General features: G+C 43.3%; 1 protein-coding gene across 1 annotated transcript in view; it reads left to right on the forward strand.

Moving 5' to 3' along the window:
* The window catches only part of LOC141059052 (bactericidal permeability-increasing protein-like), a 172,072-nt gene extending 163,480 nt beyond the window's left edge, over positions 1 to 8,592 (forward strand). Inside the window, exons 14-15 of the mRNA XM_073555261.1 lie at positions 6,726 to 6,802; positions 7,743 to 8,592. Coding sequence (XP_073411362.1) covers positions 6,726 to 6,802; positions 7,743 to 7,781 — 116 coding nt within the window. The 3' untranslated portion in view covers positions 7,782 to 8,592. The remainder of the gene's footprint in view (positions 1 to 6,725; positions 6,803 to 7,742) is intronic.
* The last annotated feature ends 6,746 nt before the right edge of the window (positions 8,593 to 15,338 follow it).

The following is a 15,338-nucleotide window of genomic DNA, read 5'->3' on the forward strand; positions in this document are numbered from 1 at the left end:
CTTCTTCTTCACTGAAACAACTCTCGACTCCTCCCCCTCCCAGTTAGGGTGTGTCTGCAAAGCTCTAAGCTTCAGACAAGTATGAGAGTGAGGTAAATTGTGTGTGTGTGTATTGTGGTCTCTAGCAGAGAAAGCATAACTCCCATTGCTCACAAAACACATGCAAAACAGTACATATTTAACCCTTTTGTCGCGGTAAAGACACAGGGCGCCACACAGATGGATGTCTATTCTCTAATCCAAGAGAATGAGGTTGATTGTGCAAATGATCAGACTCTGATCAGAGTGTCAGCATAGTACAATCCGATTCTCTCAAGCAAAATGTCTCTATCTTCTCCACTCCGTCATTGCGCAGAAATGGGACTGCACTCAGATGTCATCCCAGTGCAGTCCAGTGGTTTCCACGCAGTCATTGACTTGCATGGCCGGGTGCCATCCAATGATTAGATCAAACTCTGACATGCTGCAGTTTTTCTCCTTCGCCTCGTTGGGGGACACAGGACCATGGGTGTATGCTGTTTCCACTAGGAGGCTGACACTAAATGAATATCAAAAAAGTTAGCTCCTCCTCTGCAGTATACCCCTACCACTGGCTCCAGCCCGAACCAGTTCATGCTTAGTGTCCATAGGAGGCACATGGGTCTGGTCTTCAAACCAACAACAGGCGGGAACGTGAGTGTCACCTCCACGTACCCCCTACTGCACAGTCGGAAGACATGCCTGATATGGTATTAGGCGCGACGGGTCCCTTCAGGGCTCCGCTCTCCCCACACCATCAACAGACAGGAACATAGAGTGTCTCCACCATGTACCCCCTTCTACAGCCAGGCCTACTTCAGCCGGACAAAGCCCTGTCCCATCCTAAGGGAATGAACTCCTAGGATGTACAGAGGCAATTATGGCATCCATGCCACCCCCACTACATCACCACTGACTAACAGCAGTGATGGAAGGTGGTGGACAGTCCCTCTCCACCTTCCTATCAAAGGGATGGTAGATAGAGGGTCCCTGCACTGTCCACGCTGCAGCAACTAACCTACAGGCAGAGCAGTGGAGCTCTGCACTTTGCTCCATGGGCCTTCCGGATCTCCAGCAGTGAGTGCCCAGGTCAGGTATGGCAGGGGAGGGAGCTCCTGAGCGCGTGTTGCACCCTTTCCGGGCAACGCGAGATCCACGTTCCGTCGGCCTGTATCTGTTCGGCTGGCCCCTAAAATTTGGCCCCCTGATTTGGCCTCTTCTAGGCCGCATGCCAAAAGCTCCGCCCCCTTTTGTGTTTGTCTTCGGCGGCTCCCCCCTCTATTGGCGCTTCTTGCAGCGCGAGATCACCTCACAGAAAGTTTCGGCAGCCATTGTAGAGGACAGAGTATCCGTAGAGAGTCTCCGGCTGCCCCCTCCTCGCTACCGGGCCCAGGTATCCCTATTCCGGAGCTGCATCCACTCAGAAGTGCAGCGGATCCCGAGGCAGAACCTGGGTAAGACTAATCTGCACAAAGGTTTCTTGACCCTTCTCTGCAGTAACCTCCCTGGGTTGGTGGTCACAATCCCCTATGTAGTGAGTATGTGAGGGCATCCGCAACCTGATCTCGCAGGTCCTGCTGTTTACCTTGCTGATAGGAGGGATGGCTCTGCCTTAGATATTGGCCAATTTGTCCTATCAATTGCTTTGCTGCATTTCAACACAGACCAGGGATCAGGGAATCACTAGTTACACCATGTCTCTCTCCAAGCAGCCCAGCAAGGCACATGCAGTGCTTTTTCCCCTCATTCTCCACCCGATCTTGTCTGATCTTGGAAGCTAAGCAGGGTTGTCCCTGGTTAGTACTTGGATGGGAGTCCACCTGGGAATACCAGGTGCTGTAGGCTTAACTGTTATGCTGCGTTACCACGGGGACAGAGTATGTCATTCTTCAAAGCCTGCCCAAATGCACTCAGGAGCCCCCAGCCGCTGCTGACCCCGGGTAGCTTAGTCCCCCTGAATGGTCTTTGTCACTGTCATAGTCTATGGCTTCTCTAGCTACAGTGATTTAGTCCCTCCATGATTCCGCCACAGATTGGACCATTTGCCTGCCTGTCTCAGATGGTTCCTCTACCACACAGGATCCGTCGGCCTGCAGGGGCTACTCTCAGTCCATAGGTACACAGGCACTTAGGAAACGGGTCCATAGCACGTCTCCCAGGCCTTCTCGTGCCTCGGCATCCATGACCTCCATCTCTCGCTCCCCTTCCCAGGGGTCTGCAGCGAGCATGGCTCTGTGTTCGAGTCTGACGGACCCCCTTGACCTGGACTTGTCAAAGTATCAGGAAATGGGGATAATTTCATTGAGGCCGTCAACTTGACCTTAAGGGTTGATGAGGACTCTATCTCTGCCCCAGCCTCATAGGGGGTTCGTCAACCACCCAGAGTTTCAGGACATAGATAGGGGGCATAGAGAATGACTGGATAAATGGTTCACAGGTCAGAAACCTCTTGAAGCGAGATATCCCTTTCCTCGGATCTGTGTAAGTAGTGAGCAGAATCTCCTCCAGTTGACCCACCGATATCTCGTCTGACATCAAAAACCCTCTTATCCTTACCAGATGGATCTTTAACTAAAGATCCCACAGACCATCAGATAGAGAAGCTTGCCATTCAAGGTTGAAAGCCTGGGGTCTGGCAATCTCGCCCTCTTTTGCAGCGATATGGGTCATCAAAGCCATGCTCTCTTGGATAGATACCCTTTGCAGAGCGAAACAGACCAGTGAGCTTCCCCCAGAGACAGTGGAACTTGCAAATCAATTTGCCTTAGCATTCGAGGAGAAGCTAGATCAGCTTATGTCTGATGCCACATGAGGGAAAGGTAAATTCTGCCCACAGCACAAAGTCAAGTGACTCCCAGGTTTCCCACAAGGCCAACTAGTCATGGAAAAGCTGGCCAAAACAGTCCAGATCTAAGGGAACTAGGTCAAATTGATTTTAGTCTCAAAGACTCGTGGTATTATCCGGTAGACATCAGCAAAGTGGGTGGTCTTCTCCTTTTTTTTCATCAGGTCTGGCTCTTCGTTTTTCACAACGAATGGGTCAGAGACCGGGTGTCTTCCAGATATAAAGTAGAATTTTCTCTGACTCGTTTCTTCTCTTCTCGTCCTCCCAAGACAGAGGCGTGGGCACACTTTTTTTACCGCGCCATCGATTCACTATGTCAGGACAGGGTTTTGGTTCCGGTACCAGAAAATGAAAAATTCCAAGGGTTATACTCAATCCTGTCTGTGATACCAAAAAAGGATGGGTCAGTGTGGCCCATCCTGGACCTCAAACTTTTAAACAAGTTTGACAGGGTTCGGCTTCTCAGGTGCTGAACGTTGGAGTCTTCCCTCAGCCAGTGGAAATCCTTTCTCCCGGTCCAATGGCTGGTAGTAACTACCGACGCCAGTCTTCTTGGCTGGGAAGTGGTATTTCTTCACCACACTGCCCAGGGATGCCGGTCAGCTCGGGAGTCCAATCTCCCGATCAACGGCTTGAAGATTCTGGCGATCTGGTTATCACTACGGTGGTTCCATCATCTCCTGGCGGGTCGCTCCATCCGAATTCAATCAGACAATGCCACAGCTGTGGCATACATCAATCTTCAAGGGGGCACTTGCAGCAGGGCAGCAATGCACGAGGTGGTTTACATCCTCCGCTGGGCCAAGAGGAAACGCTCGGTCATTTCAGAAGACCACATTCCGGGCATGGAAAACTTGGCGGCAGACCCCTCAGCCATCAGGGTCTCACCTCGGGAGATTGGCACTTCATCCAGAGGCCTTGCAGCAGATCTGTCATTGCTGGGGGATCTCAGACATGAATCTGATATCTTCAAGATTAAACGCCAAAGTACCCGAGTACATAGCTCAGTCTCGAAATCCAAAAGCAATTGGAGCGGATGCATTGGTTCTTCCATGGTGTCAGTTTCGTCTTCCGTTTGTGTTTCCTCTACTTCCGTTACTTCGAAGGGTCATCAGTAAGATCAATGCAAAAGGGGTTCCAGTGATCCTAGTCCCTTCAGATTGTCAATGCCAGGTGTGGTACACGGAGCTAGTGCAGCTCATCGTCGACATCCCCTGGCGACTACCAGATCGACAAGAACTGCTCTCCGAGGGCCCAATTTGCCACCAGAACTCGGGGTCTCTGTGTTTAACGGCTTGGACGTTGAATCCTGGGGTCTAACCCAGGCTGGGTTCTCCCAATAGGTGATTTCTAGCGTGATTAGCTCCCGGATGTCTGCGTCAGTGCGCATCTATCACCACACCTGGAAAACCAGATGTCCTCCCCTTGTCTTCTCCATTTCTATCATTTTGGTGTTCCTCCAAACTGACCTGGAGTCAGGCCTGGCGCTTAGCTTCCTCAAAAGTCAGATCTTGGCTTTATCGGTTTTATTCCACCACAGGATTGCTTCCAATCTGCAAATGAGGTCTTTCATTCAGAGGGTCTCTCATGCGGTACCCCCCTATACAATGACAATGTCGTCGGATGGGTGGGACCTTAACCTGGTCCTGGGTGTTCTTCAGGAGTCTCCTATTTGAACTCCTGCAGGACGTCTCGCTGACCTTCCTTTCTTGGAAGTCGCTTTTCTTCTCACGGTGACGTCAATCAAGTGGATCTTGGAGCTAGCGGCCCTGTCCTGTTGAGCTCTTTTTCCTAATCTTCCTCCAGGACAAGGTGGTTCTCAGGCCATCCCGGGCCTTCTTGCAAAAGGTGGTCACTTCTTTCCACCTCAACGAGGACATTATTCTGTTCTCGTTTTGTCCGGCCCCTCTACATCATATTGAGAGGGCTCTTCACACGCTGGACATGGTGTGGGCTCTCAGAAGGTACGTCTCAAGGATGTTGTCCTTCTGTAAGTCGGACAACTTATTTGGCTTCCTGCCTCCTCAAAGTCCACTAGAGCCAGGGCCCAGGTGGACTCACTCAGCTATTCAGGAATCCTACCATGTCGGAGGCAAGCCTATCCCAGTGAGGATTAGGGCACACTCAGTCAGTGGACGTTTCTTGGGCCATTTGGCACCAGGTGTCAGCGGAACAGGTCTGCAACTTGGTCCAGTCTGCACACATTCTCGAAGCACTACGATATCCACACTCAGTCTTCTGCATATGTGGGTCTGGGCAGTCGGAGTCTGCAACCTGCAGTAGCGCACCTCTAGTCGGTTGGTACGTGGGGTTTAATCTGTTAGGCCAGGTTCACATAGCGTTAATGCAGTCCGTTCAATGCATAACGTTAACGGACTGCGTTAACGCTACTCTATTTTCTGATCGCGTTATGCGATCACGCTAGTGCAGATGCTCCATCTGCGCTAGCAGTGATGGACCCTCGAACGTTGCAGACTGCGTCCGAGGGTCTGTCACAGAATGGTGGCACATCGCTAACGCCTGCGCTCGGTAATAGGAGTGTATGGCAGCGTTAACGGATGTGTTACATCGCATTAATGCCGCGGTGTAGCGCAATCTGTTTAACGGGCTGCCATAACATTATGTGAACCCAGCCTTATATTGTTCCCCACCTAGGGACTGCTTTAGAATATACCATGGTCCTGTGTCCCCCAATGAGGTGAAGGAGAAGCAGGATTTTTTGTGTACTCACAGTAAAATCCTTTTCTCCGAGCCACTCATTGGGGGACAGCACCCACCCTGTTGGCCTGATGGCTATGCTTGTTCTTTGGTTTGACATATTGTACCTGTATTTGATGGTTATGATCTCCTACTACTTTGTCACTGAACTGGTTCAGGCTGGAGCCAGTGGTAGGTGTATACTGCAGAGGAGGAGCTAACTTTTTTGTATTCACTTAGTGGCAGCATCCTAGTGGCAGCAGCATACACCCATGGTCCTGTGTCCCCCAATGAGTGGCTCGGAGAAAAGTATTTTATGGTGAGTACACAAAAATCCCTGTTTTTCCTGCATCAGCTCGATTTGAGAAAAGGTTCAGACATGTGCATGGCCCCATAGACTAACATTGGTCAGAGTGCAATCCTATGTTTTGTCGGATCATACTTGGACCGATAGTCCAGTGGTATGAGCGAGCCCTTATTGCAAGAACGTCTAGGAAAGATATATGGAGCATGGTCTTCATATGTATGCCTCCATATACTAATGATCAATAAGCATTTCTGAATGCGGAACTTCAGCCTTGTACAAAAGGTACAGGTAAATACTGTACCTAATGGTCAGAACTATTAAATGTTGCCGGACTAAGCTTTTACAGCTTAGTTAATGATAAGCATTATTGGAGTTAAACTAAGTTACATGTGCCAGAAGTGTGTCCTAATTTGTGGCAAAAAGTTGTCTTCCATGCTTTGTGCCACCTTAATGCATCAAAAACTGTCTAGATGTTGTGGAACAACGTAAGCCAACTAAAAAGTAACTTGGATTAGTTAGTCTAAAAATATGCCAGATTTTTGAGACACTGTGAGAAATTTGGCATAATTTAAGGCTGCCTAGTTTAAGTTTGCACTGTCTAAAAGTTAGAGAGCTTTGGTAAAGCAGCACCATTTGATTGCATTACAATGTGAACTCTCAAGGAACCAGCAGAGAATGATGAAAACTTCACTCTATGAAACTAAATGCAGTTGTTGACCATATTACAAGGTTTAAAAGGAATCTGTCAAGATGTTTATGCTGCCCCACTTGAGAGCAGCATCATGTAGGGGCACAGACCAGGATTCCAAACAAAACTTGAAGTTTTTATCTTTGTATCTTTACTTCCATTTTCTCTAGAAATTCTGAAGGACGGCTATCCGCTGCCACTGTTAGATCACATTCAGCTTTCCGATGTGATGCTAAAGCAAAATGAGGTAGGTCCGATATTTACAGGTTAGCAGTTTCTTTAAAGGCAGAACACCTTAGTTTCATAATGCAAAATCTTGTACAATATTTAACTTCTATTGTATGAGACAAGAATCTGAAAATGTTTGACTAGTTACTGAGATTTTATTGCTTCAGCAACTAAATGTTATTTTCCATTAAAAAAATATTACAATGTACATGTATACTATGTATTAATTATTATTTATCTTGTAGTCAGTGAATAGTGACTTTCATTGTTTGGGTCAATCAGATGAAATCTGTTCTTGTCTTTTGATGTTCACATTAGTGCAGGGTGTGTTACCCGATATTGGCAAATGCGCAGACTGGCCTCTGACGGTCTTCAGGAAAATAGTACCGGCACATGCACACATTAAGATGTCTGCTCAATGACTATCCTAACTCTCAGTCAGCGCATGCACTGTTACTGGCACCATTTTTCGTCAAGATGGCGCCATTTTACTGAAGACTGCCGGGAGATCAATCTGAGCAAGCGCCGCCTGCGTCTAGGATGGCACCGGTTCAAAAGTTAAATAAGGAAAAAGATAACTACAGAAGAGGAAGCTGAGGGGCTGGGGCAGAGCCAAAGACCCTACCCACAGTTCCACCCCACAGACCCGCCCCAATGCACAGAAATCAAAACTTCTAATGACTATTATAAAACCAATAGGTTGTGGATTTCTTCACTCAATGTATGTATTAAATCAGTATAACGTTGCCAATATGGGCATACCTTTAGTCTAATATGCCTAACGCTGATTACAGGTTCTCTTTAAAACCACTGAATGATGTCATAAAATTGCCAATATTATGTAATACATGCATAGGCATGGCAAGTAGCGCATGCATTGTGATAACCCAAGCTGCAGTAGACTCAATAAGTAATCAGATGGCCTAATATCTTGATATTTTTATATATTTTTGTTCTAGCATTACTTTCTCCTGGGAGCAGATGTCAAATATGGATAAATCATCGGTAAAGAAGTTTGTCAACTATATAGAAACAGCAAACTTCAGAAAAGTAGCAACTGAACAGAGAATAAAATGGACCCTGGGTTGTGGCATGACTGTATCATAATACTACCGTATATTTTTCTATGAATTGCTACATTGGCTATTGTTGCTATTTTCTTTTATATATTTTTTTGCATTTTGTGACTTTTCTTCTTTTAATAAGGATGACATTGTTGTCAATAACACATTTTGTTTTGCAATATTCAAGCCTGTCATGACTATTGTGCCCAATGATATAGTGTAGAACTTGATTATTATATGGATGTTGGATACAGAGTGATTTGTAATCGAACAATAAGGCTGTGTGCCCACGTAGCGTTTTTTAAGCGTTTCTGCAGCGCTTTTAGACAAGCAGTTCTGCTGCAAAAACGTACATGTTGTGCCAATGGTACGTTTTTACCATCTGCGGAAACGCTTAGCGATTAAACACGCATCATGTTCATTAATTTTGCAGAATCGCACGCGATTCTGCATACCATCAATTATATGGGCAAAAACGCTTAGGAAAACGCATGCAAAACTGCTTGACAAACGCTTACTAAAGCGTGTCAAAAAACGTAAGCGTTTTCCTGGGAGCAGGGTGTGCGATTCTGCTCAGGTTTATTCTGCTTCAGAATTGCTACGTGGGCACATAGCCTAAAGGTTTTTTTTCAAAATCAAAACTATTTATATAAAATAAGTTTAAAAATAATTAGTATTATTGCATGAGCTTATTTCCTCATTTGTTATTCTTAAAAATGTATAATAAAATCTATCTTCACAGGAATTTTTGCAGTGTTGAAGGCAAAAATGAACGTTTAACTTTTTCTCACAAAAATGTTACTTTAGATCCAATCTTTTTTTATTTTCACAGGGTTAACAATGTTGTTCAATATCTCCTGAGCACACCGATACCCCATATGTGCGGGAAATATACTGTTTGGGTGCACATCAGGGCTCGGAAGGGAAGGAGCGCCATTTGACTTTTTGAACGCAAAATTGTCTGGAATCATTAGCAGATGACATGTCACATTTGGAGAGCCCCTGATGTGCCTAAATAGTAGAAGCTCCCAAGCGACCTCATTTTGGAAACTAGACCCTTCAAGGAATTTTTCTAGATGTGTAGTGAGAGCCTTGATCCCAAAGAATATTACAACGTTGATCTGTGAAAATGAAAAAATATATACTTTTTCCACAAAAAATGTTGTTTTAGCCCCATTTTTTTCATCTTCACAAGGATAGCACGAGAAAATGTACCCAAATATTTGCAATTTCTCCTGAGTTAACCAATTCCTTATATATGGTCAAAAACTATTTTTTGAGGCACAGTGCAAATCTCAGAAGGGAAGAAGCACCATTTTATAGTTAAGATTTTGCTGGAAGGGTTTGAGCGTGCCATGTTACATTGGCAGAAACCCTGAGGTGCCAGAAAAACAGAAACCCCCCATATGTGACCATATTTTCCAAACTACACCCCCAATGAATTCAATAGTGGTACCATGATCATATTAACACCGTATGTGCCTCACTGAATTTCATAGCATCGGGTGGTGAAGACGCAATTAATTAAATTTTTACCGCTAAAATATTGTTTTAGCCCCAAGTTTTTAATTTTATAAGGTCTAAAAGAAAAAAATGAACCTCAGTTTGTTTTACAAATTTCACCTGAGTGTGCCATTGCCCTACATGTAATCATGAAACACTTTTCAGGCACAGTGCATGAATTTGGGTGCCATGAATCACTTAGAGGGCCACTGAGGCCATTTTACAAACTTCAACTCTCAATAAATTCATCTAGAGGTGCAGTGATCATATTGACATTACAGGTGTGACACAGAATTTTATACCATTGGGCAGTTAACCATAATAATTTTGTTTAGCCCCAGATTTTATATTTTCACATATGGAAGTGGGTAAGAATGGCACCAAAATGTGTCCACAATTTCTGCTGAATGTGACAATACCCCATATGTGGCTGTACAGATCTGCTATTTGCCTCCTGCAGTGCAGATATTCCTAGAATAGTTTTCAGATTTCATATATAGATCCCCTAAGTGCTATCAGAGCAGAATTTACCCTCAATGGACCATATTTTGGAAATTATATCCCTTTGGGAATTTAACTACAGGTGTATTTATAATTTTGGCTTCATGGGTGTTTTCCAGAAACAAGCAGCAGTGGACGCTGCAAAGTGAAAATCGCAAACTGCCGTTATAATTACCAGTATGTTGTAGTGACCAGTACACTATGCCCTGCTCGTGCTTCTGGACACACGTACTTATAGTTAGAAGGCCTCTCATCGCTACACAAATGCCATACATAAGCACAATATATTCCACAAACACACACACAAGATATATTTCATTACAATTGTAACCAAAATCAGTGTGATGGATCGTAGTGCTGGACACACCAAACCATAGTCAGAGAGAAGACAGTTGCCAATGGCAACAAAGATGTACTAGTCCAAAATAGTTATATTAATCAAAAAAAATTATTAATTAAAATTCATACAAAAATAATCAAATCGACACAAGAAATGGCAGGAGGGAATGATGGAACAATTGTGCAAGAATGCTAGTGTAAAGTAACGTGCGCACAATTCCCCTGGGACCCAGTTAGAGAAGCTAAATGACTGGTACCAAAAGTATAATAAATTTACAATAACGTTGAGCCAATATACAGGATACAAATAAGTAGTAAAGCATATATCCTAGCCACATGAATAAGCAGCTACCGTTTTGCTTTTTTTGCATAAAGTGACATGACTGCATTAACTGAATACAATGGCAGGCTCAGCTTCAATATGTGGTCCAGGAAGATGTTCCCGCCCACCCCAATGCGAGTTTCGGCCTTTGCCTTCGTCAGGTGCCCCTGGAAGAAGCTGCTGTGAAACACGTTGGGTGGAGGAGGCCGCGCCATTCACAGTCACTTTTGTCTATATTGTCCAGGTATAGTTACCATTTGTTTGTATATTTCTCTACTATCTTTGGCTACCTTGCAGTACAGCTTATGGTCTTGATTAGCACGGGTACTTAGACATTCTCTGTCATGTTACCGCTGTGATTACAACTTCTAAATTACCCTCTTACTTTATATATAGCCTTTTTTGATATATTATCGATAGTTGGAAGGATTGTATTCCTTTTAAATGGTTTACTTTCAAGTAATTCACTTTATGACTTACCTTTATACGGACTAATGCATTATTTTGTGACTTCATTGTTATTAGGCAACTGAGCGCCTCCTACTGGGCATTTTTGTGAATTTTAAAATTCCTTTTTAATGTTTCGGCCAATTATTATATATAAGTCCGAAAACTGTGTGTTATAAAAGATGGACACTGCTGGATCATAGGCAGCCAAACAGTTTCCACAATGTCTGCATCTGCCTCATTATAGTGAATCTTAGATCGGAGGTTCCATCTGAATCACGTATTTCAGAGATTTACATGGAAACCCTGGTGTAAGAGCTCAACGTAGAGCACAGGATAAATTTGAGCAAAAGTTGAATGATCCCAGCAAAGAGCAAACAGGTGAACGGCATACTAGGGCACACAAATCACCACATCACCAGACGGAGCTATTTATCTGAAGTATTGCGGCATATAATTCGGTCAAAAAATGGAGGTGCTTGCATGAAAAAACGTGGATCCGTAGAAGCGAGTAATCGCGAAACGGCCGTTGTCCGGCACCTCCCTCCCCTAGCATTCCTCCAACGTCCTGCATGTCCACACATCTATTGATGGAATTTATGTGAAATAAAGATGCAGTTTTTCAGCTATATCGGTGAGTGCTGCATATTTCTTCTTTTTTCGCTTCACATTTAAATGTGAGCAAAGCCTCACTGCAATCTTCTTGAGACAGAATTAAAAATACAGCAGGTGAAGAATTAGTTTTATTTATTTTTTATGCAGTTCCTCATGCGGTATAAGTGATTAGACAACTTTATTCTTCTGGTCAGTACGATCACAGCAATATCAGATTTATATAGTTTTTTATGTTTAGCTGCTGTCACAGACTGAAAAGCAGCTTTTTAGAATTTTTTCGCCATATTTGAGAGCTATAATTTTTCCATAGTTCGACCGACAATCATGTAACAACTTGCGGGACGAGTTGACATTTTTATTGATCCCGTTTTCGGGCACATGACATTTTTTGATCACTTTCTATTGCTGTTTTTTGATCATGCTGCCTCAAAAAAAAACAGAATTCAAGAATTGTTTTTTGGGAGAGTTTTTATGCTGTTCTCTGTGTGGTAATATTGGTAAGGCAGCTTTATTCTTCAGGTCAGTAAGTTTAAAAATATTTTATAGAAAAAATAATTATTTTTGCATCACTTTTTTCTGGGAGCTATAACTTTTTTATTTTTCCGCTGATGGAGCTGTTTGGTGGCTTTTTGTTTTTGCTGGACAAGATGACATTTTCCTCTTTTATATTTGTCTTTTTGATTGTGTTTTATACCACTTTTTTTCTGCGGTATGATGAAAAAGAGATGTTTTTTGCTTATTTTTTAAACTAGTGTGACATTTTTAGGCGGGTTATTCCAGATGTGGCGATACCAAATATGTGTCCTTTTTTTCTTTTTTTCATAGAAATATTTATTTATGGGTACAATATATACTTTATTATTTTGTGATATTTTAAAAATTATTTTTCCAACTTTTAAATTTTTTTTTTTACTTTTCTACTTTGTCTCACTATGGGACTTTCACTTTTACAACTCTGATGGCAGTTATAAAGCATAGCAGTGCACGAGCATTGCTATGCTTTATAACCTGTTAGTGCTACAGAGAAAAGTTTAAGGCTTGCTCTTACTTGCGATTAAATTGGGCAAATGAAATCCGATTAAAAATCGGATTGCAATCGTACCACCTTAATTGTTTGCTTCTGTTCCCAATGGCATTTTTTTTTCCTATTCCGATCGGACAGGAAAAAAAATGCCTCAGGCTGCTATTTCATGCCCGATTCTGATCACATGCACCCATATAAGTCTATGGATGCATGTGAGATATCATCCAAGTGTAGTGCTATTCCCGCCGACTCCGGCAGCCGAAGAGATGGAGAAATTCATTTCTCCATCTCCTCCCCAGCGCTGCTGCGATCCTCTCATGTAATCTCTGACACTGCAGGTGTGGAGGGTCATTAGCATATCGGATGTGATACGCTAATATGACCCCGATCTTAGTGAGATCATGCACTGCACATGATCTAACTAACTTGCTAGAGCCTACTGACCCGGATGTATCTAAAATTTCCCAAGCACTCGCGCCAACATCATATAGGTGAAGTGAGTTCATTGGCCATGAACTCGCAGGACCTGTCAGATGGCACGGAAAGCAGGAGAACTTTCTCATGCTCATGGTGCCCTCAGACAGGGAATAACAGTTCACAGAGAGACACTAAGCACAAAGTGCTCAGTTTCTCCACTGGATGATAGGCTGCATGGTTGCACCATGCAGCCTGCCATCTAGATGTAGCAGAGCTGAACCCATCGTGGGACTAATGGATTAAAAACATCTCTGCGGATGACGAGGGCATTGGTGGAATTAGGCGAGGTTGTAAGTATGGTTTAATTAAGAATATTAAAGGAGTCTGTCTCTTTCTTTCAATTAAAGGACTTTTTCTGGGTGTCTGTGTTTTCTTACAATGTGACTATGGAGTTCGTAATGGGGACTTCTTATTGATGCCTCTCCATTACTAACCTCAGGGCTTGAAGTCACCAGACAATGCAAAGGTGACATCAACCCCCCAACTATTACCCCACTTGCCATTGCTACAGGGCAAGTTGGAAGAGCAAGGTTAAGTGCCAGAATTGACGCATCTTAGAGATGAGCCATTTCTGGGGCAACTGAGAGCTGATGTCTTTATCTGGGGGGCAGTATCCATGGCTCTGTTCTAGGCTATTCATGTCAGCCTGCAGCTGTTTGCATAGACTTTGCTGATTATTAATTATAGGGAGACCCCACATCATTTTTTGGGGGGTCCCCCATTTTAATAGCCAGTAAAAGATAAGTATTACAGTTGTGACATGATATTAATAGCCTCGGAAGCTCCATGGGCATTAGCCCCTTTCCAGGCTATACACATCTGGCCCCAGCCACTGGCTTTCCCTCTGCTGGTTACAAAAATTGTGCGGGTGCCCACGCCATTTTTTATCCCAAAAATAATCTTTTATTAATTAAGTACATGTACAATAAGCTGCACACACTGTACTAATTGTATTTGTCACTAACATCTATATATCTAACTATTCTATTTGTATTTACTGTATGTAATCCATCTCTTCCATCCTGTCAGCTCATGCAGTGATTTTACAGAACATGACAGATGAATTACCATTTTTTTCCTATCCATCTATCAATGCAATATAAATACATATATATATGTGTATGTCACTGACATCTACTGTATATATCTATGTATTCTATATGTAAATATCTATCCTATCTACAGTCATGGCCAAATGTATTGACACCCCTGCAATTCTGTCAGATAATACTCAGTTTCTTCCTGAAAATGATTGCAAACACAAATTCTTTGGTATTATTATCTTCATTTAATTTGTCTTAAATGAAAAAACACAAAAAGAATTGTCCTAAAGCCAAATTGGATATAATTCCACACCAAACATAACAAAGAGGGTGGACAAAAGTATTGGCACTGTTCGAAAAATCATGTGATGCTTCTCTAATTTGTGTAATTAACAGCACCTATAACTTATCTGTGGCACTTAACAGATGTTGGCAATAACTAAATCACACTTGCAGCCAGTTGACATGGATTAAAGTTGACTCAACCTCTGTCCTGTGTCCTTGTGCGTACCACATTGAGCATGGAGAAAAGAAAGAAGACCAAAGAACTGTCTGAGGACTTGAGAAACCAAATTGTGAGGAAGCATGAGCAATCTCAAGGCTACAAGTCCATCTCCAAAGACCTGAATGTTCCTGTGTCTACCGTGCGCAGTGTCATCAAGAAGTTTAAAGCCCATGGCACTGTGGCTAACCTCCCTAGATGTGGACGGAAAAGAAAAATTGACAAGAGATTTCAACGCAAGATTGTGCGGATGTTGGATAAAGAACCTCCACTAACATCCAAACAAGTTCAAGCTGCCCTGCAGTCCGAGAGTACAACTGTGTCAACCCGTACTATCTGTCAGCATCTGAATGAAAAGGGACTGTATGGTAGGAGACCCAGGAAGACTTCACTTCTTACCCCGAGACATAAAAAAGCCAGGCTGGAGTTTGCCAAAACTTACCTGAAAAAGCCTAAAACATTTTGGAAGAATTTTCTCTGGTCAGATGAGAAAAAAGTAGAGCTTTTAGGGCAAAAGCATCAACATAGAGTTTACAGGAGAAAAAAGAGGCATTCAAAGAAAAGTACACGGTCCCTACAGTCAAACATGGCAGAGGTTCCCTGATGTTTTGGGGTTGCTTTGCTGCCTCTGGCACTGGACTGCTTGACCGTGTGCATGGCATTATGAAGTCAGAAGACTACCAACAAATTTTGCAGCATAATTTAGGGCCCAGTGTGA

Source organism: Dendrobates tinctorius, unplaced genomic scaffold (assembly GCF_039654945.1).
Source record: "Dendrobates tinctorius isolate UK_male_01 unplaced genomic scaffold, ASM3965494v1 ptg000223l, whole genome shotgun sequence".
Classification (NCBI taxonomy): domain Eukaryota; kingdom Metazoa; phylum Chordata; class Amphibia; order Anura; family Dendrobatidae; genus Dendrobates; species Dendrobates tinctorius.